At 52.8% G+C, this 21,764-nt stretch overlaps 7 protein-coding genes across 7 annotated transcripts; 4 read left to right on the top strand and 3 right to left on the bottom strand.

Moving 5' to 3' along the window:
• Window positions 1–2,665: 2,665 nt before the first annotated feature.
• Window positions 2,666–4,247, bottom strand: JN550_011171 (uncharacterized protein; the record flags this gene model as incomplete). The annotated part of the gene is made up of 4 exons (XM_049309508.1): window positions 2,666–3,630; window positions 3,687–3,812; window positions 3,872–3,954; window positions 4,015–4,247. The coding sequence occupies 4 exons, from the start codon at window positions 4,245–4,247 to the stop codon at window positions 2,666–2,668; spliced, it is 1,407 nt and encodes a 468-aa protein (XP_049166811.1).
• Window positions 4,248–6,167: 1,920 nt separating this feature from the next.
• JN550_011172 (uncharacterized protein) lies at window positions 6,168–8,811 on the top strand (the record flags this gene model as incomplete). Its single annotated transcript, XM_049309509.1, has 8 exons — window positions 6,168–6,354; window positions 6,422–6,431; window positions 6,483–7,031; window positions 7,084–7,608; window positions 7,661–7,799; window positions 7,855–7,934; window positions 7,997–8,070; window positions 8,216–8,811. The coding sequence occupies 8 exons, from the start codon at window positions 6,168–6,170 to the stop codon at window positions 8,809–8,811; spliced, it is 2,160 nt and encodes a 719-aa protein (XP_049166812.1).
• Window positions 8,812–9,475: 664 nt separating this feature from the next.
• Window positions 9,476–11,444, top strand: JN550_011173 (uncharacterized protein; the record flags this gene model as incomplete). Its single annotated transcript, XM_049309510.1, has 10 exons — window positions 9,476–9,612; window positions 9,668–9,823; window positions 9,881–10,055; window positions 10,106–10,199; window positions 10,259–10,344; window positions 10,393–10,529; window positions 10,588–10,708; window positions 10,760–10,853; window positions 10,907–11,261; window positions 11,327–11,444. The coding sequence occupies 10 exons, from the start codon at window positions 9,476–9,478 to the stop codon at window positions 11,442–11,444; spliced, it is 1,473 nt and encodes a 490-aa protein (XP_049166813.1).
• A 692-nt stretch (window positions 11,445–12,136) lies between these two features.
• Window positions 12,137–13,088, top strand: JN550_011174 (uncharacterized protein; the record flags this gene model as incomplete). Its single annotated transcript, XM_049309511.1, has 2 exons — window positions 12,137–12,295; window positions 12,393–13,088. 2 exons carry the CDS (start codon window positions 12,137–12,139, stop codon window positions 13,086–13,088), a joined length of 855 nt encoding a protein of 284 aa, XP_049166814.1.
• Window positions 13,089–13,451: 363 nt separating this feature from the next.
• On the bottom strand, window positions 13,452–15,190 carry JN550_011175 (uncharacterized protein; the record flags this gene model as incomplete). The annotated part of the gene is made up of 4 exons (XM_049309512.1): window positions 13,452–14,325; window positions 14,376–14,562; window positions 14,613–14,885; window positions 14,956–15,190. 4 exons carry the CDS (start codon window positions 15,188–15,190, stop codon window positions 13,452–13,454), a joined length of 1,569 nt encoding a protein of 522 aa, XP_049166815.1.
• Window positions 15,191–15,979: 789 nt separating this feature from the next.
• JN550_011176 (uncharacterized protein) lies at window positions 15,980–18,118 on the bottom strand (the record flags this gene model as incomplete). Its single annotated transcript, XM_049309513.1, has 3 exons — window positions 15,980–17,224; window positions 17,290–17,804; window positions 17,860–18,118. 3 exons carry the CDS (start codon window positions 18,116–18,118, stop codon window positions 15,980–15,982), a joined length of 2,019 nt encoding a protein of 672 aa, XP_049166816.1.
• Window positions 18,119–20,190: 2,072 nt separating this feature from the next.
• Window positions 20,191–21,717, top strand: JN550_011177 (uncharacterized protein; the record flags this gene model as incomplete). The annotated part of the gene is made up of 1 exon (XM_049309514.1): window positions 20,191–21,717. One exon carries the CDS (start codon window positions 20,191–20,193, stop codon window positions 21,715–21,717), a length of 1,527 nt encoding a protein of 508 aa, XP_049166817.1.
• Window positions 21,718–21,764: the final 47 nt, after the last annotated feature.

The following is a 21,764-nucleotide window of genomic DNA, read 5'->3' on the forward strand; positions in this document are numbered from 1 at the left end:
CACGATAAATGCCCAAGTCGGTGTCGACGTCCTTCGGGCAGCAGTGATTTGTTTCCATTAACAGTTCGCCCTTTGTTAACACATGTTCCCCGTGATTCAAGGGCCGTGCAATTTACACCGCCGAATACTTGGATGATCTTCGAGAAAGCCCCCAGGGATTCTCGCAATGTTCCGAGATCTGGCACATCGAGCCCCACGTTGCCAATACCCCAGATTATGCGCATACGTTCGAGACAGGGTTGGCGTCTGAGCGCACACGATTCACATGTAGACGCATGATCAGGCTAAACTCGAGATCCACTCAGGCCACGCCTTTGGCCCCGGCGACGAACATGGTCCGACTCGGCTTCCCGTTGGACATTAGACGTTCGATCGCTTCTTGCTAAGGGGCTGGACTAATGCAACACGAACTGTCCATCCAATGAAGGATCGACGGCTTCAGCAGGTAATTCTGTCTGCAAGGAGCCGCAAAGAGGTATACTCATCCGAGCGTCAGCAGGGGTTTCAATGTATATCAAGCGGCAGCCGGCCGATTGCCACAGCATAAAACAGGGGCCTGACTCTCGGTCATGCGTTGCCGACCAATGAGAATGGCTAGATAATGCATTGGACGGGCCAGCTGCTGAATATGAAGCCCATGCGCAACACTCATACCCCCATTGACTGAAAGTTTGACCGTTGCATCTTGTCCCGTGGCAATGGTAAGACTATTAGACTGGGTCAGATACCTTGCGGCCGTGATTGTTTTCATCCAAGTCCCCACTGTCTCTCCACCGTCTTTTCTTCTGCATTCAATTCTCGATTCCTCAACTTCAATTCCAATACATGTCCGATCAACATCCCGCTCCGGGTCAAGGCTTGCAATTGAGTCAGCTTGACCATGATTCCCGAAGCGATGTTGTTATCATGGCCGGCGCACTCTGCAGTGTGGTTGCCACCATAGCGACTGCTCTGCGCCTATACACAAGATTCTATATCAACCATCAGGTGGGAACAGATGATTGGTTTGCAATTCTAGGACTTGTATGTACCCATATATTTTCTTGAATTTGATGAGAATTTTGTGGTGTCCAGAAACACGTTTTTGACATACCAGCAGCTGTGCACCATTGGAATGGCGACATCACAGAATGTGAACGCTGGCAAGTACCTCGGCCGCCATGTTTGGGATCTGAATATGCCGAGTGATCTTGCACCGTTCCTCGAGGTATGTCCAGACCACTTCATGGACCCTGTTTGGGGTAGTTTGCTAACCGGCTTGACCTGACAACAGATCTTTTGGATCACTGAGCTGTTTTACAACGCCGCGCTTCTTTTCATTAAGATGACTTTTCTTTTCCAGTACTACAGAGTATTTCGGCAAATACGGACGATGAGAATCACCTACATTGTTGCTATGTTCTTGGTGTCTGGATGGAACATAGGTCAACTTTTTGCGGTCATCTTTCTCTGCATCCCTGTCTCTGGTTTCTGGGATAAAACCATTCAAGCTTCTTGTCAGGATCAACAACTTGGGGTGTTCCTGAACGCAGCAGGAAACCTCGTAACTGATATTTGTATCATACTGTTGCCTCTACCATCGCTGTGGAAGTTGCGTCTGCCACGAGCACAAAAGATTGCGCTATTCTGTATATTTGGGATTGGATCCATGTAAGCTGGCGCGTTGCTGTTAAACTGGATGATCAACTAACTGAGTTTCCCCAGCACTTGCATAATATCTATCGTCCGCCTGACGACCATCAAGAGTGACGGAAGCGACTTTACATACAACTCATCGACGTCAGCGTGTTACTCTATAGCTGAACTGGCCTCAGGAATAACATGCGCAGCTCTTGCTACCTTGCGTCCCCTGGGAAATAGACTATTCCCTTCAATATTTTCCAGATCATCTGGATCGACGAATCAATACAATCAGAATGACAAAAATTTACCGACGATTGGCTCCAGCCAGCAATATGCAAGTATGAGAAAGAAAAAAGGCGATCGGAGATCATCCGCCATCAGTGAAGAGATCCTCTACCGGCGGGATGCAGAATTGGAACTCGATAGTTTAGGGTCGAGCACGCCAGGAACGCCGACTAAAAACAAGTCAGTATCGAAAGATCTCGACACAGATGCACCACATCATAGTGCTACAATACAAAAGGAAGTTCGAAGTGCGGAGGAGCCTACAGAGGTTCTTGGATTGAAGACTGGGTGTGAGGCAAAAGTAACATGCCCTAAACTGAACGGTCGATCTAGGGCCTCAACACTGGGTGATATAGATGGAGATGTGCCCACAAGAGCTGCAATCCTTGTAGAACGTGACTGGACTGTACAGAAAGGCAGACTCGATAGTTAAGGCCCTAGTATAAGGGTTACGAGATGAAAGTCCTTCCAGATGTATTATAAGACGAAGCTACCATCCACCAAAGTGTCTGCAGTAGGTGTAAGCAACTTCTCAGTACTAAATGCCCCTTGGCGATGCCATGCATTAGCCGACTTAAATTTTCAAACCAAATTGCAAGCACATATCATGGGAACGTAGCTAATCCTTTAGCTATGGCTCTGATGCTAATGAATTTCGGCCGAGTATCTTGGTATATAGCTTTACATTCATGTATCCATAACCATGGAACGGCTTCCCCTATAGCTCCACTCTCATTTCCATTTAGGATTGCATGAACTACTGCGACTCGTTCTCAGACACGGCCGTCTTTTCATTCTGAGCATCAGCTGCCTTGGCGGTTTCCTCATCTGTGCCGGTAGCGGGCCTCAAGCCAATTTCGGTATTGCTGAAGGCATCTGCTGAATCCCTGTAAGAGGGAACGAAGTTGACGGCAATGGCATATGTTTCTGCAGCGATGAAGAACATCAACGGCACAATCATAGCAAAGCCGGTACCTCTCTTGTCGGCGACTAATCCTAGAATAGGTGGGACGAGGGCACCGCCTGACACACCACCGACGATGAACCCAGATCCTCGCTTTGTGTGGCGTCCCAGTCCACGTACACCAAGGGCGACAATGGTAGGGAAGCAGATAGACTCAAAGAAGAGAGTCACGAACAGCATGGAGATACCGATGTTCCCTCTTTGGGTGATCGCGGGAGCAACAAAGACGATGCAGAATGAAAGGAATGCGAGGAACACCCATCTCGGGCGGACGTATTTCATGATACCGCTACCGATGAAACGTCCAATCGAGAAGGCAGCCTGAGCACCAGCGAGAAGAACCGACGATTCTGAGTCAGGGGTCCCTGGACGAGTAGCCTTGACGTAATTGATGAAGTATCCAGCGATAGCAATCTGTGCGCCGGTGTAGCAGAACTGAGCAAACGTCGCGTGAAATAGACGATATTGCTTCCGGAAGGGCTTGCTATCCGCATTGGCTTCGCTTTCGTTTGCCTGGAAGGCCATGTCCGCATCGGTAATCTCCGGGATCCGAGCCATGAAAAAGACGCACGCAAGGAGAAAGACGAAACAGGCAATGGCGATGTAGACGTATTGCACATTCGCGAGTGCTGCTGCTTCGCTGCTCAGCTCGGCAAAGAAGATGTAGGATGCCATGACTGGCGCAACCACAGTTCCGATACCATTGAATGCCTGGGCAAGGTTGATACGGATTTCGGAGTATCTAGGAGGTCCGCAGACTGATTATACTGGTAAGCCTCGACAGCTACACCCGTGTATTGAGTAGGACACATACCGGTGATATAGGGATTGGCTGCTGTTTCCAGCGAGCCTAGGCCGTTGCCAATGATAAAAATGGCGGCGCAAAAGCCGCCGAACGAGTGAGCCTTGATGCATGGGAAAGCAACCAGGGCACCGATGCCTACCAGCAAGTTAGTTAAGATGTTTAGCCTCGATGGGCATTTCACTTGCCATAGAGACAGAGACCCCATATGAATGTAGCCCTGTAGCCGTAGTGGCGCAAAATCCAGTTGGCATGACCAAGGGAAGCAATCGGATAAGCACTGTGAGTGTTAACAATGCGACCGACAGATATTATGCAGTTCTAAATATGGTTTGCGTACCCGAAGTAAGCAGCTTGTAAACCGGCTGATCGAGCCTGGGTGATACCAAGGGTATTCTGGAAGTGACTATTCAGAGTGTCGAGGAGCCCGTAACTGAAACCCCAGAGAAAAAACAGCACTGTTACCAGGCATATAGGGAATATGGACTGCTTCAGTGTCAACTCTGCCGCGTTGGTACGCTGGTCGTCCTTGGCCCTGAGCGACCGGCTCTTGAAGAATTGCGCAAGACCCATCTTGACAGTAAGAGTCGGAATGAATTATGCCCTCTGGTGCTTCAGTCCGGGATGAGTAACATGGTCAAGACGGTCCGAGGGGGCGGCAGAGTGCTACATATATGTATAATTCTTGCCAACTGCACTGCCGTGGGACAAGGGACATCCGACTAGCCTTACTACAAGCAGAAAAACATCCTGTTTTTGCTGATCACACCCCCTCGTGAATACCTCTGATTCTTGTCTGCAAACCTTGGCAAGATCCGGGGTTGAACATAGCGGCGGCGGCGTGTCCACCAGAGCCCCTGAAGCCCAGCCGTCGTCCAACTACATGACTTTTGGTAGGCTTGGCGGTCGCCGCGCAATGCAATCGACTTGAACGAAGATCAAAAGTTGAAGGCGCAGCGTCTTTCGGTCCGGTCCAGTACGCTGGCCACGTTATGCGATTGCACAGAAGTCGAGAGAAATCTGGGGCCCTTGGACGATACCAAGAAGACGATGGGGAAAAGTCACCGAGGAGGCACCGCGTTCGTGGGGAGGTTTCATATGATGGAGGATTGCCCAGACTGACGGTTTTGTGGACAGTGAGTTGCCAAGCATGCGCTTTTAAACTCTGCGCCAAATCTCGCTCGATATCTGGTCCTTGGCTCATTCGAGTATGGGTATTGATTTACTGCGATGACATAACGCCGGCCACGGGAAGTGTTGTCATCCAATGGCAGGAGGATATTTCGTCAAAATGCCGAATCTTTCCTCAGGTGGGAATGGTGTTGGAAGATTGGTAGAAAGGCGCTAGAAGGGACGTAGCCTGTTTATGTCATGTCCGCGTTGTGGCTTTCCCGTGTTGGGTTTGCCGTGATGAAAGCTCACCGTAGGACGATCGCAGTTCGCGACGTCAAGTCCTGGTTCGTGTGAGGATGTCGACCGCCGCACTCGCCGTCATCAATTACCTACTTCTGTCTCAGGTTCAGCCGAGCCATGTGGACCATTGTGATGACGTCCTCACATCTGCCAGACCGTTGCGTGGAACGGCGCCTTGGCTTGACCTGGGTCGTTTGGGAGCTAGTCCGTTCCTTCTCAGTCCTCGTGAGTCGTACGAGTTACGCGCACACAGATTGGCGATACAGACAACCATGACAACCCAAGCAGCCATGCGTGCCATGGACTTAAGTGGCCTTGGCACGGGACCAGTCGGCCTTATGCTAGGAGCATGACCCACAGTCTCCCCGGACCTGGTGACAAAAGAAGTTGCGATCGCTGTCGTCCTGGAAAATGCCTCTTGTATCCCCGGGCTATTATTTGGCCTTGACAAGGGGAATACGGGTCAATCCCCATGGGGATGCGACCTTTTCCGTCCTTGGACCCTCATTACTCGAATCACCTCCAGAGCTTCTCTGGCGTGGAGCCGGTTGGGGGATGCCACCTGCGAGTTGCCAGCCAAATGACAGGACCTGTCGCATTTCCAAACAAGCCCCTGGGCTCGGATTAACCCGTTCCTTGGCCCGGTACAGATGAAGCCCGCGGGCCGGTTTTTGCCATGTTGGCTAGTTATCTACTCTGATACACACGCAACTGGATAGGCGGTAGATCAGAGACTCAGCCGTGCACGGCGTCTGAAAAGAGTACTCGGACGTTGCCAGCGTTGCTCCGAGCTGGGACTTCGCGGCTGAAGTCAGAATGCATTGAAGCATCACGTGACTGCGACCATTCCCGCCGGTTGAGATCCAGTGCCAGGATGCGCCGCCGCCTAGCTAGAAGTAAAGAGCGGGGAAGCCGCGTTAGGCAATTGAAGCCCTTTCCAAGTCTTGATGCGACGACGACTGACGAGGTCGGATGCCGTTCTGTGCTATTCTCGAAGCCATGCCCTGACGTGACGACGAACGCGCGCCGCTCCCTCACTGCTATCTCAAGCCACATGGCCGGCCTGTTGCATAGGGCGCCATGTCGGAGACTGTGGCTTCAGGCCCCGATTCTGACACGCGGGATGACGAACGGCTGGCTGCGTGCTTCAACTGCAAACGGTCCAAGTTGAAGTGCGTGAGAACCGCCGGGTCCTCAGTCTGCACGCGCTGCCGACAGCGGCGCATAGAATGCGCTGCTCCAGCTTATCATGTGGGCCGCCACAAAGGTCAGATCCTTCCAATGCAGCGCCCCTGCATGCTCGGAATAGTGTACACTCAGCTAACATGTCGCAGGTGTGAAGAAGTAAGACATTCTGCCCCCTACATGCTAGCAATGCCTTCTAACAGACGGTAGCAAGCACACTGGGCTCGAAAAAGCCGTCCACCAGATTGAACAGGCTTTGAGACGGTCCAGCGCCGGCCATGAGCAGATACAGAGCCAGGAGCAAGCCAACGAGCTCCGTTACCTGCTTGAAAGGTCGCGCGAGCTCCTGGCTTCCGGGGATCGATCCGGTGTAGATGACTATGCTACATTGAAGTCCGAAGAACAAGACCAGAGATCCTCTCCCAACCGCACACCGACGTCCCTAGATACACCACCTTCTCAGTTGGCAGCACGTGATCACCCGCCAATGCAGAAAGGGGAGGGAGACCAACTGAGCCTTGACGACGCAGAGAACCCACTGCAGCTTCTTGCGCGCACTTCCGAGTTGCTGTCCGCCATACAGCCTCGGGCCCCAAACGGTGTACCCGGCCATACTGCGTTCAAGTATGCGTCGCGGAACGACAATGATCTACAAAAGTTCTTCGGGCCTTATCAGCCACGCCTGGATGTCGGAGACGATCTGGACCCTGTCGAGCTGGGCCTCATCACTCTTGCGGAAGCCGAGGCGTTGTTCTCTTAGTACGTTGGAACCTGGTGCATTGAGGACGCAGCTGCTCATCATGCCTTATAGCTTCTATGACAAACTCGCACATACACGATGGGGGATTGACCCTGTGATACATACAGTTGATTTCGTGCGAAGCCGCTCTTCTTTCCTTCTCACGTCTATTGCGGCAGCCTCGGCTCTGTTCTCACCGTCGCTGGAGTCTTTATACAAGCGACTGTCCAACCACCGACAAAAGCTAGCCGGCATCATCTTGTCCAAACAGTACAAGTCCGTCGAGATTGTCTTGGCTTTTATGGTCAACATACCCTGGATTTCAGCCGGGGACCATTGGGCAGATGACGAGACCTCGACATGGCTTTCCATGGCTTTGACAATAGCTCTCGATATCTCCTTGAACAAGATAATCCTGCCATCTTCTTGCGACCCTCACACACCACGAGACGGTGTTGCTACTGCGGACTGTATTACCGCGAGGAAAGCTCTTCTCATTGACGGATTTGGCGATATCGATCCTGCTTCTCTGCCTGGCAGACGATTACTGAGACGGAGGGAGCGGACTTGGTTATCACTATTTGTCTTAGAGAGAGGGTACAATGTCCGTGCCCGATTCCCCAAGAAACGGTTTGCTAACAGCCTACAGAGTTTGTCTAGCTCGGGGAAGAGATTACGTGCTCCCCATGTCCCCATTGATCGAAAGCTGCGACCAGTGGCATTTATCAGAATTAGCAGACCGATGGGATGGCTCAATAGTTTCCGTTGCGGTTCTGAGGAGAGATCTTGTTAGTTTGTAATTGCATGCTCTCGGAAAACTATTGCTAACACAAGTTTCTGCAGGCCAACCTGATTGCCCGGGTTCGCGCGATATGTGACGGTTATGTAGACAACAACGACAGCGAAGCTGCTGTTGTCGAGAGGTGAGCTAGAGATGATGTGATCGTGCAGCCGTCTTCATTCACTAATATGACTACCTGTGTAGGTTGAAAACCGAGATTACCCTGTTTTTTGATAGATGGTACCAAACATGGCCGCTGCAAATCGGTGATCGGGAGCGTGAGTACCTATCCACGGCACCACTTGAGTTCCATTTTAGCTAATGTTTCTGGAGAACTATCATTACCCCCATATGTGGAGATCCTAGCATCGCACACCCGGTTGTCAATGTATAGCAGTGTAATTAATCATCTCACTGCTCCAGTTGCAGCCCGGCACTACTTCCGAGCAGCAGGACTCTCTTCCGCCCTCAACGTGCTGCGGGTGGCAGTGCAGGGCGAGAACCAGCTGAAATCGATGCCTAACAACACAGCCATCATGATATCTTGCGCTGCGTGCTTCGCCCTCCGCGTTGGGACGGTCGCCGATGCTCGTGGTTCAAGCCTAGCACCGAGCATTCGCACATTGATCACTGAGACAACTGATGTGCTGGAGAGAATCGGGTCTACACCGATCCAGCGGAAAGGACTATCGTGCATATTTGCGAGGCAGCTCCGGCAGATCCTCAAACTTGCATCAAGATCTGCAGATAACGCCCGGAGTCACGCTGCCCCTAGTAGAGAAGCCACTACGGCCCCCGTCTTTCCAGATATCAACACCGGAAATGTCCACCATACCTTGCCCGTGGAAATGCCGCCTTCCACCATGCCATCGGACTATCCCCTGTTTTCGACAATGTCGAATGTACAGCTAGACGAGGCCATTAACAATACTGATGTGGGGTTGGAGTCGCTCTGGGAAGACTTCCAATTTCAAAACGGAGCAGACCTCGATTGGATGGACTGGTCCACGTTTGCCTAATGGCAGGCAAGACAACGGAGAACCTACTTGGAAAACGGGGATCTCCAAATCGCTGTGATTTTCACCAGTAGCTGGGCGACAGCTAGCTTGGCATTACAAAAGTCCCTTGCATCACGGTCAAGCGTTCACAAGGTCTTGGTTGCTTGCCTGTGGGCTTCGACCTCAACACGCACGCATCGTACGAGTATTGACTGGATTATGTGCTGTGCCGCCGTGTACGAGTAGGCGGTTGCTGCTTGCTGTGTTTTGTTGGCACGCATATTCTCGTGGCTGTGGATCTAGCTACCTCCCTTGCAAGTGGACTTTCAATGTTTGTGATATCCAACAATACCATCGACTTCTACCCTGGCATCTTCTCTCGGGCATTCATCAAAATCCGTGTGACGCAACGATCCCTTCCAGTGCTTATCGCTAGTCAGCCTCCCCCGCACTCCTTCGCCTGCATCACCAGACTCCCCGCAGGCGTGCCCCGGCCTTCCCCCACACCGTCCCAAAGTATGAACCCTGTCAGCCAGTCTGCCTAGCTGTCTTTTAAAAGGCAAGCTCCCCAAGCTCACTTGGCAATGCATCCCAAGACTGTTGGTTCGGCTCGTTTTGTGGACCGGCCTCTTCTTGAAACTGCCCACAGACTGACTATAACGGTTGCTCGATACACAGCCTCACCATGTCGACCGAGCACGAGAGCACGAGCACCGCACACAAAGGCGTCGTGGAGGAGATCGAGAAAGGTGGGACGGGTGTGTCCCTGGACCTCCATGACAAGCACATGACGCGAAATATTCTTTGGAAGCTGGACACCAGGTACGTAGAAAGTGTCCCGTGAACGGGGTCCAACCATGAAAGCTGACCTGGCCAGGATATTACCGATTCTAGCTGTCCTGTTCCTGTGCTCCTTCCTGGACCGAACTAATGTCGGAAATGCTCGACTTTACAATCTTGAACAAGATGTTGGGATGACGGATCACCAGTATGATCAGGGACTTGCGGTCTTCTACGCGACCTACATTGCGAGGTCAGTCTCCTACAGTTTCACTCACACGAAGGTCCACGTTATACTGACGCAGCTTAGCGAGGTCCCTTCTAACCTGGTACTCAAGCGCGTGACACCAGCTGTATGGCTGCCTTTTCTTACCTTTTCTTGGGGCATTGTGGCTATGTGTCTCGGCTTTATTCAGAACTTTGCTGGCTTTGTTGCTGTGCGAGCGATCCTGGGGTTCACGGAAGGTGGCTTGTTGCCAGGAATGGTAAGCCCGCCCAATCACATGTTCTCAATTGAGTACTAATCTTGTCTAAGATCCTGTACCTATCTGGGATTTATCGACGAGAGGAGTTGGCGCTGAGAATCGGTCTTTTCTACACGGCAGCATCGCTCTCGGGCGCGTTTGGTGGTAGGCAATATCCATGTGACGGGGTGCGACTATGTGATCTGTAATGCTAAGTCAACCAGGCCTCCTTGCATACGGTATTTCCCAGATCGGGCACCGTGGCGGTCTCAGTAGTTGGCGTTGGATTTTCGTCATTGAGGGCCTGTTTGTAAGTGCAGTATGAAAGAAGAATCGGCGTCTTGCTAATACTTGCGAGACTGCTATTATCGGAATCTTGGTCTACTTTATCCTCCCCAACGGCCTGGCAACAGCCAAGTTCCTGACGCCCGAAGAACGCGAGTTCGCTGTGAATAGGCTACAAGGACGCAGCGATCAGAGCAGTATTCGTGAGAAGTAAGAGCTGGTCAAAAGTAAGAATACGTTCGAAGTAAAGGCTAATGAGAACGTACAGGGAGTCAGCGGAGAGGTTCTCGTGGTCTGAAGTTCGGCGCGGCGTGTTGAGCCCGCAGACATGGCTGACGGCTTGCGCATACTTCGGCATCTTATCCGGGCTCTACTCGTTTGGCCTTTTCGTGAGTATCTTTTAGGCCTCGAGAGGCATGCCATAACTGACGATGATGTAGCTGCCAACGATCATCAATGCGCTTGGTGGGTACACCGTCTCCGAGACACAGCTGTGGTCGGTTATCCCATACGCTGTCGCTGCCGTGTGTACTGGTGAGTTGTCCAATGTTGCATGCTCTGTGGTGGAACGCTCACTCGTTGTCTAGTGATTGTGGCATTCCTATCAGATCGGCTTCGCATCCGTGGCATCATGATGTTGATTACTTTACCGATCGCCATTATAGGCTACGCGGTGATCGCCAACCATTCAGATCCGCACGTCAAGTATGGCATGACGTTCCTCATGGCCATCGGTCTCTACTGCTCTGTCCCGCCGGTCTTGGGTTGGCTCTCGAACAACTCGGCTGGCCACTATAAACGAGCCACTACGAGCGCCCTTCAACTGGCCATTGCGAACTGTGGGGGTTTCGTGACTGTTTTTGTCTATCCCAAGAAACAGGGACCTCAGTACCACGAGGGGCACACAATTATTCTCGGGCTGCTTGTGGCTGGCTGGTTCCTGTAAGTGAATCGCCTCCGGTCCGCCGGCCCCTCGGTCGTATGACTTTGCTGATAAAAGTGTCTAGCATTCTTTTCAATGTCCTCTACTGCTGGAAAATCAACAGAGACAAGAAGAACGGAAAGTACGACAAGTACATCGGCTCGAATGATGACCGGGAGCCATCTTTCAGGCTTGTGCTGTAGGCGAGGATGTGGGAAGAATCCTGCTGGATACAGGTCCACTGGGACTGGATTGGATGCTACTCGAGGATGATACCCAATACGTTGGTAATATGTTGACAGCTGGCATCAGAAGTCTGTTGGACGCTGGCTTTATATAACACAAGCTATCCAACTATAAGATAGAGACATAATTGAGATAATACATGTTCGTTGAGAAAATTAGCTTGTTCCATTCCCGAAGTAATTCGATATTTTCTGATTGGCGATCGATCTGGTTACTATATTGGAATGCAGGTGTAATGCGACGGGCAATACTAGCGCCACCTATTGGGCTGTTTGGCTACCGACAACCAGGAACTGTGAAACCTTCTTGGCGCCGACCCAGCAGACGGACCTAGGTTAACTTACTGGTAGTGGGGAGCTGTCGGGCTGGTGACCCCACTCTGCCACTGAAGCTCCCACAGCTGGAGGCCGGGGAGGTCCAGTCCAGCCCTCGGGAGCTGGCCCAGAGGGGCTTTAGCGCCGTCGGCCATTGTTGAAGGCCCGAAAACGTCAACTTGCGATCACTGCGACCCCGGGGCGGCAACTCGGCATTGGCCTGGCGGGACGCCTCCGGCGCAACGGCCGTACATAAACCCATTGACATCGGACCGTGAAGCTGGGTATATGTCTGGCGCCCAACCGTGTTCCGTCGTAACAAGCTTGTAGACGACATGTCGAAGCTTTCAGAAGCCGTCAAGGCTCTCATTAATGCGTCCCATGCCAGCCCGGGCTACACGCGTGCCTCGGCCCAGGTGAAGCCCGCGCTGGCGCGGTTCGCCAGCGATGCGACGGAGAAGCAAGTCGGACTGCCGGCTTGGGTCACCATGTCGGTATGGCGCCCCTCCTGGCTTACCTACGATTGACCGTGGTTGCTCGTGCTCGGTTGGTTGGATGGTGTTGATGTCACCACTAACACTCATCTCATAGACAGCCGTGAGCGCGACAATGAACTGCCCCGAGGCCATGACGTCCATCTTCCACCTCGCCAACGAGACCAACCCGAACCGCAAACCGGCCCAGAACGCAGAGCTCATCCGCGAGGTTGGCCTTAAATGCATATCATTCAACGGCATTCCGCGATCCATCAACACCCTCGGCGCTTTCTACGGCAGCCTGCCCTCGGACGTGGCGTCGCAGCTGCAGACGAGGCCTACGCGCGAGCTGACGCCCCAAAATCTGGAGACGAGGAAAGCGGACGGGCTGGCGCTGTGGGACTCGGTGTACATCGGCTTCGAGCGGAAGCTGTTGGCCAAACTGGGACAGAGCCATCCGGATCTCCCTGTGCACATCATCAACGGACACTACTCGAACCTGCTCTCCAACCCCCGCGGGGAGAAGGCCGGTGCCGCCGTCGGCCGGGTGCTCACGAGTCTGGTGGCCATCTCGTGTCTGAGAGCGCAGACGGGTGTCGGGCCTCAGGTCGTCTCGCACGTCTTCGGCCTGAGAAAGGCCTACGAGTACGGCGATGCGCATGCCCAGGGGGAGGAAGAGGTCCAGGGCGGAGAGTGGCTAGCAAGCGACGAGGGTAATCTCTGGCTTTTGGAACACATTGATAGACTTACCGAGGCCATTGGAGGTGGTGCAGGCACAAGTTTTGCACCCGGGCTGCGGTCAAAGTTATAGATACCATGCTTGATTGTTTATGGAAAGATTCTGATACCAAAAATACCATGTCGGAAACTTTGTCATGTGCACACTTGGTCCTCCAATTAATCCAAAGTCGCGTGAAAAGCGCTTCGGTGTTGTCTTCCCTTCATCGACAATTCCGAATCGAGGTCTCTTGCCGTTCCATATAGATCGGAGGGCCCATTGCAGGAGGAAAACAAATCGAGATATTTCGCTATATCAAAGAGTACATATATTGATCTAAAAGTTGACGATGCCCACTGAAACGCCAGGTACCCCTCAATGCAGAAACACATCTCCATCCATGCATGCCGGGCCATGCCAGCAATTTGATGCAATGCAATGTGGTATATAAAAGCCTTAAAAGGTTCCCAGGTCCTCGGCGACCGAAAACTCAGCATCCGTGTTCTTCCTCACGGTCTCGACATCGACACCCTCGGCCACTTCGGTCAGCGTCAGCCCGCCCTTGACCCGGTCGACCTGGAAGACGGCCATGTCCGTGATGATGGTGCTCACGACGCCTTTGCCAGTGAGCGGCAGTTTGCAGTCCTGCACAATCTTGCTGCGGCCCTTCTTGTCGACGTGCTCCGTCGCCACCACGATCTTGGTCTGCTCCGGGTTCGACACGAGGTCCATGGCTCCACCCATGCCCTTGAACACCTTGCCTGGAATCATGTAGTTGGCCAGGTCGCCAGAAGCGGATACCTGGAATGCGCCGAGGATCGAGACGTCGACGTGTCCGCCGCGGATCATGCCGAATGACTCTGCCGAGTCGAATACGGACGCACCGGGGAGCAATGTGACCGTCTCTTTTCCGGCATTGATCAGGTCCGCATCCACGTCCTTCTCTGTAGCGGGGTACGGGCCCATGCCCAGAAGGCCATTCTCGGACTGCAGCCAGACTTTGGTGCTTTCAGGGACGTATGATGCCGCGAGCGTGGGGATTCCCACGCCAAGGTTTACGTAGTAGCCGTCCTTCAACTCCTTGGCTGCACGCATGGCAATGCGATTCCGCGAGTCGGGTGCGCTGGACTTAGCCGGGTCCTTGGACAGCGCTAGTTTGAGGCTCTCGACGTTCTTGTCTGTCGTCGCAGGCACAATGCGATCGATGAAGATGCCAGGCAGATGCACGTTCTGGGGATCCAAGGTGCCAGTTGGCACAATTTCCTCGGCTTCGACGATGGCAACTCGTGCGGCCTTGGCCATGAGGGGCGCGTATGTTCTGGTGGTGTACCTGGCCCACGGTCAACACCTGGTTTCTTGAATGCTGCTTGGACTACTCACTTAAAGACGCAATTGCCTGCTTCGTCGACCTTCCAGGCTCTGAGGATGGCGACATCTCCAGGAAGCGCCTTTTCCATGATGTAGGACTTGCCATCGAATATTCTTGTCTCCTTCGGTATGCCCTTCTCTAATATGCCTGCTTCGGGGGTAAATCGTTGGGGGATCTCGCCGGTTTCAATGAACGTTTCTGGGAGTGAGATCAGTTCAAGCCCTATACGAGTTCGGCTTGAGACTTACTGCCGCCGGTTGAGGTATAGAATGCTGGAATGCCCGCACCGGCCGCCCGTAACCTCTCTGCCAATGTTCCTTGCGGGCATAGTTCAATGGAGACCTCCCCATTGAGGTATTGCCGCTCTAGCTCTTTATTGCTGCCAAGGTAGGACATGATCATACGGCTCACCCTACCGTCTCCGGTGAGCTTCGCCAGTCCCTTGTCCCCTGCGCCAGCGTTGTTCGAGACTGCCGTAAGGTCTTTAAGTCCTCTTCGGTGTATCGCCTCAATCAAAGTCTCTGCAGGCACTCGGTCAGCTTTATCTTAAAACTGCGGAAGAATCACGCCGCAAGGACGTTGATCACATACCGGCAACACCACAAAGCCCGAACCCCGCGCTAAGGATAACTGAACCGTCCTTCAGGTCAGCGACAGCCTCATCCGCCGACTTGAACACCTTGGAGCCGCCTCGTGTGGGCTGTGGGCCGTCTGTCGAGTACATTCGCCGGACGAGCGGGGCATACAGCTTCGCGCTGTTGGCCGCACGCCAGCCCTGGGACAGCTGGAGCGAGGCCCTCAGAAGCGTTCTGCTGGATCGCGCCATTGTGTACGGTGACAGAGACCAGCTATAGTCGTTGCCGATTGCATAAGCTCAAGCAACAATTCCAGCCCACTGCCTGCGACGGGGGACGCAGTCGGTTTTAATTCATGACGTCGGCGCCGTACAACGAGCGCCTCGGTAGATAATCTCGAGGTCGTCGTCGGTGCTTCATAAAGGCCCGATGGAGCCCCCGCGCAAGGTTCAACTTGCCATGGACGGGGGACCCTTATTTTCAGGGCCGGCCGCTAACTACATTTCGGCCGTCGGGTTACTCGCCGTCTCTCGGGGTTTGGCGAAATGAGTATCAGTGGCTTTCAAGGCCCGTTGGAACAGATACAACAGCCCTGGATTGAACAGGCCATCACCGACCAGAAGTATCTTTGTGGTCTAAAGGTCGTGCAATCCTTTTGCAGCTGCTCCGCAACACCTTGTACCCTTCCGGTTCATGGTCTCTTCGGGGAAAATAAATAGTGGGCAGCGGCATACAAGTTGTTGCCGCACCACCGACTCATGTAATGATTTGAACTACGCCTGGATCTATGGAAACGATTGCAGAGAACCAAACTACGCACCACTCTGTTGAACGAGTAGTTACAAACACCAATCACGCCAATCTCAAATGCTTACAGTCCCTCGTCAATTGTAATGCTTCTAACTCCCGTCGTCTTTGAATCAATGAAATACCAGAACGAGATAGGATGAAATTGGGGTATATGCGCCACCTCATCAGTCCAATCCAACTGAAACATGCGCTGCTCAAATCTCGATCAACCAAGAGAACCAAGAGTCTGCTCAGGATCGTCCTTGACGGCCGACGCTTTCGACTCTGACCCCGAGCTTGCTCATGACCATGGGGTCGATGAGGCCCTTCCCGTCGAAGACCCATTTGGGCTTAGCAAGATGGTATGAAATCTTGTTCCAGTCTAGTCTTTCCTTTGGTTTATAGTCATCCGAGTTGCCAGCAGTCGAATAACCGCCCTTGACGAGGCCACAGTCGGGGCAGTCTTCGGCGCATGCAGGCTCCGTCACGTATCTTTGAAGCGGATCGCCACCTGCATGCACTGTCGCTGGACTTGAACGAAGCAGGAACTTGTGCAATGATAGAATCTCCGTTTCGCTAGGCTCGAGCCTATCGAACGGCCGGGGATCTAGATGCTTGGCGGTCTTGGACAGAGTCGGAAGGGTAGCAGGCGTATTTCGGAATTCATCGAACTCGGTCGTGATGAGAACGGCGTTGGAAGACGCACAAGCCTCGTACGCACTTCCATAGACAATAATCGGACCGCCATCGCTCTTCAGAGCTATCTGTCCCTTCAGCAGAGACTTAATCTCATCTTGCACGACAACGGGGTTGCAACAGGGGTCGAATATGGCGATTTCCCTCGGACCTTCCTCCAGCAGGGTTTTGATAATTTCCAGCGCAGGAGATTCTCGCGTGTCGGACGTGTTGGCCTTGAATGCGTAACCGAGAAGGGTGATCTTCTTGCCAACCAATGTATTGTTGAGGCATTTGATGACTCGTCTGCTGAAGCGATCCCTCTGGTACTCGTTCATCTTTACGACCTGGCGCCAGTATTCACCCACTTCTTCAAGTCCCAGAGACTCAGCCAGATAGACCAAGCTGAGGATGTCTTTCTTGAAGCAGCTCCCTCCGAAACCGATGCCAGCTTTGAGGAACTTCTCGCCAATTCGTGGGTCGCAGCCGATAGAGGCGGCGACTTCGTCTACATCGGCACCGGTCTTTTCGCAGATGGCCGATATGGAGTTAATAGAACTGATCCTCTGCGCCAGCATAGAGTTTGCCACGAGCTTAGACAGTTCAGAGGACCACACGTTCGTGGTGATGATCCGATTTCGGGGAACCCATGCAGCGTATACTGAAGCAAGCGCCTCCGCAGCCCGGCGCCCAGACGGAGTAGTCGATGAGCCGATGAGTACACGATCAGGTTGCATAAGGTCCTTCATTGCTGTTCCGGCTGCTAGGAATTCCGGGTTTGACAAGATCTCGAAGTGCACACCAGGGCGATGGATTGCCATCTAGAGACACGGTTAAAATCTGGAGACTTTCATAAGAAAAGGGGTGGACTTGCCGTCTCTTTCACCAGCTGCGCAGTTCTGCATGGTACAGTTGACTTCTCAACGATGATCGCCCCTGGCCGCGCGTGCTGCGCCACGACACCTGTGACAGCTTCAAATGCAGTCATATCAGTAGCGCTTCCAGCACCCATTCCTTTCGACTTTGTGGGTGTGTTGACGGCGACGAGGACAATATCTGCCTCCCTGATGCATCTCGCAACGTCAGCTGAGAAGAAAAGATTGGGCTGCCTGGCCGGGATGATCGTTGGGCCTTCATGGTGACCCTCGCATTGGCTTCCGCATTCTGATGAGGATGTGGTGGCATCGGAAAGGCCGTCCGACGTGTCCAATGAACTCCTTTCATTGAGGAAGGAGCACTCCCGCGATCCATCCCTCGCAATGCGGACGATGTCTCCGAGGCCGGGTTCGTAAATGGGAAGATGCTTAGAGTTCCATCGCCTGATTCGTCGCTCGTCTCTGTCGACAATAGTCACGCGTATATGTGGGTTCTGGTACGCAATTACAGCCGCAGTCGGGCCCCCTTAAATATGTTAGTAGATACTCCGCATCATTCCGAGACAAAGCAAAGAACTCACCAACATATCCGGCTCCAACGCAACATATATTCTGGACGTGACGCACACTTGGATTGAATAACGCCGAGGGCATCAATCTGCTACTCTGGGCCTGTGCTGCAAGGCTAGTAGACTCAATGTCCAGGGGACCATCCGCAGCAGCGCGCAGCACCGGACTGAATGTTAAGCTGCCCTCTGGTGTGGTGGGAGCTGTAGAGAGAGCATTGTCTTGAAATGCGCCTTCCTCCGAACCAATGACAGATATGGGTAATTGATTCATGTTGCTGTTATTGAAACTCGTCGGCAAGGTTGAAACGGTTCAAGTCTTCCTGTGGAACGAAGCAGAAGTGTTTCTTCTTCCTTGACTGCTCAGTCGCGTGAGGAGCACAGACGACAACGGTAGAACCGGACAAGACTGTCGACACCAGAAAGGGTTGAACAGAACTCAGTACAAGTCATAGATCACCAAGGCACTTCGTTTGCGATGATTCGAAGAAAGAAAGCCCTCGTCTGTATCAGTTCGCTTAGGTTGAGTGGGAGGTGACACGGATGCTGAAAAGTGCCAGAAGGAAGATTCAGTAGCAGTCACGACATCGGAATGTGCAACTTTTTGATCCAACGTGACTGCCAGGACACCCTTGCACCGGGCTCTTACCGGCTTCTATCGAGTCCATGTGAGCCATTACCATGTGGCCGCCGGTGGCAGGCTGAGTGGAGGTGTTGGACGATAAAGAAGATGTACGTAGTAGATACTTGCACCCTGCAGATCTCCCTACTAATAAGACTATGCCACTTCTAGTATCCGTTCCTCAGAACGTGTGCCGTGCGGCAAGGGTTTCATAGGTGCGTTCTTGCTGGCACTGTTATCAACAAGAGAATCAGCATACTGTACCTCCTTATCAGAATTAAGCTAATCATGTCTCCATCCACTGCAACATAGAGGATGGCTTGCTCCCTATTTTCTCTTTGGGTTGGACGCACTTAGGAGTTGCACATGACACGTCCGGACCTCGTAGGCTCTGGCCGATGAGGTATGGCAAGGCCCTCTTTGCATCGGTCAGAGTCGCCTCGCTCACAACAGCGGCTCATGTGCCGATTCACAAGCAATTCACCTCCAAGATCCAGAAATCTAGAGCTGGTGAGAATATCATGCTACATAGTGATAACACCCAACAGTCTTGTCTCCAGGCCCCACGAGGGTATGATAGCCGTCGGTCAGTGGCCAAGCTGATGTTGCTGCATGCGCCTCCGTTGAATCAACGTCCACACCCCAGTCTGCCCTGGGTCCCTGCAGTCACTCCACTTGGGGCGTCCGAATGATCTGCAATCGAAGTGGTGCACCTGTCAACCCACACTGGCTCGCTCAACAGCCTGGCGTGCAGGCGTCGTGGGCTGCCATTGGTGAGATAGAATCTGCCAAGACGGGCTCTAAGCTTTTCGCCTGCTTCACTCGAGAGCCGATAAGGAAACCATCTCAAACTGTGATGATTTCCGCTGCACGGAGTCACCCTGCAGGAATCTTGAGGTCAGGACAGTCATTTCGAGAGCCCAGACTGAGGTCGTGCATTTTGTCTTCCAGACTGCTGTTATCAGCACTGGTCCTATACGGTCCTTGTCCTGGAAGACAAGGGTGACTGATGACTGTGGCCCAGGTTCTGGTATCTGGAGAATCGCGAAAGTTACCTACATGGATAGGGTCCGCGCACCCCCAGTTGACGGGTGTATGCAATCACAATTGCTACGTAAAAAGCGCCATATTTTAGGCTGAGACTACCTAAGCTCTCAGAAAAATGGCAAATAGCGACCTGGGTAACAAGTCAGTGAGACAACCAGATGCTAGAGCGACTGCATGGAAAACGTGCAGAACAGCCCACAGGCATTGGCCCCTTCGTCGACACCCACTAAATAAGGCCCTGCAGATGGCCCTCAGAACCGCCCCTCCAGGTTGGGTGTGCCCCGCCAGGTCAGTGCCATCCCACCACCACCACTGATCGCGAGTCGTGGCGAGAACGTGACCAAGTCGCAAGAGTGATCTCGTGAATTGCCCAACTCGTAGTTTGCGCGAGTTTATCTTTGGATCGTGAGCTCCTGCCTTCACCGACTTTATTTTAGAGCTCTACGCAGACCTATCCTCATGTCGTCCCTATCACCCGGCATCGGCCAATTGTTCCCGCGTCCCATCTCTCTGGTCAGGCAGTATATACATACTACAACACATTTGTATATGCCGCGTTCACGTACTACGGGGAGATTATCGCCGGGTAAGCATATAACGTAGAAGAGTTGGTCGAAAGCAGCAGTACTGCGGCACACTTGTATCGTCGGACATCTGCTTGCAGACCTATTGCCGTTATGGCTTCCCACGATTTTACGGAATTCCCACCTGCGTTGAAAGGCCGCCGCATCTTACTCTGCGTTGAGTCTTTCGGTCCAATCAACGGCGTTAGCAGGACCAACCTTAACCTGGTAAACCATCTACGCTCACACGGCGCTCTTGTTGCTATCGTGGCGCCTTGCAACCACACCAAGGTGAACACTTTCCAAGCGATAGACAATGCGGCCCCGGAGTCGCTAGTCAGCCAGGAAGTTCGGCTGACAGGATACCCTTTGCCTTTCAACCCGGAGTTGTCAATCGTCTACCCGGTCCGCCTCTCAAAACTTTACGAAAGGACCTTCGGGGGGCCTCCAGACCTCATCTATCTTGGTAGCCCTGCTTCGTTGGGGTTCCAGGTGATGCTCCAGCTGCGGCAGCAACCCAAAGAAGCACAAGTTCCCGTCATTTGCAATTTTCAAACCGACCTAGGTGGCTATTGCGAGATACTATTTCCTCAGCCCTTAGGGGCTTTTGCAAGTTGGACCTTTGCCAAGGTGCAAGGATATCTGTTCCAGCATGTATCCGTCAAGACCCTCTTCTACCCCAGTACCTTCGTACGGAGATATCTCGAACAAGCAGCAGGTGTTCAAAGCGCCAAACTGGATGTCTTGAGACGAGGAGTCAATACAGAGGGTTTCAATCCTGCCAAGCGAAGTGCGATTTTGCGGGAGAGATGGGCACCCAAAGGAGAGTTGATACTCTTCACCTGCTCTAGACTAGCAGGCGAAAAGGGGTTTGGCTTCCTCGCGGATACCGCGATCGAGTTAGATAAGCGCGGGTTGGATTTCAAGCTGGTCGTCGTTGGAGGGAACCGGAATTCAGTGGTTGAGCAGGAGGTCAAAGATCTCTTCTCGCCACTGTCAGCGAAGGGGAAAGTTATATTCACAGGCTTCAAGGTCGGAGAAGATCTGATGACACATTACGCTTCCGCAGATATATTTCTTCACTGTTCCATCACCGAGACGTTTGGTCTAGTGGTGCTGGAAGCAATGGCAAGTGGAGTGGCAGTCGTTGCCAGGGATGAAGGAGGGCCCAGTGATATCATCGAGCATGGCACATCTGGCTACCTTATCCCGCCAAACGATCTCGATGGGTTCGTTGAGAAGGTCCTCCTGCTTAGCCACGATACCCAATTACGGAAACGGTTCTGCCAGGCCGGCCGCGTCCAAGCTTGTGAGGCTACTTGGGAGAAAATCAGCAACAAGGTTGCTTGGAAGATGAATGACACCATCGAGGAGTGGGAGGGTGAGGAGGCAAACCACCAACTCACGGCCGCTCGTGTTATGACGGGGGGCCCGCTCTACACCTGGTTTCTGATGAGCACTACTTTGAGAAGGTCGATTGCATCCCGGTTCGGTGACATAAGGCTCGCTTGGGGATTGTCCATAATTGTCGGTTTCTGGGCTGGGGTCAGTGTGTATCTAATCTTCATCAAGACTGCACACTTCATGAAGAATCGAGCGCCGCGGCTATATGATACAATCAGATCTACGATTTGGAGGTAGTCGAAACCAAGTTGCGCTGAGAGATTTGGAGGGGGCATAGCGTCGGT

Source organism: Neoarthrinium moseri (genome assembly GCF_022829205.1).
Source record: "Neoarthrinium moseri strain CBS 164.80 chromosome Unknown scaffold64_Wmoseri_CBS_16480, whole genome shotgun sequence".
Classification (NCBI taxonomy): domain Eukaryota; kingdom Fungi; phylum Ascomycota; class Sordariomycetes; order Amphisphaeriales; family Apiosporaceae; genus Neoarthrinium; species Neoarthrinium moseri.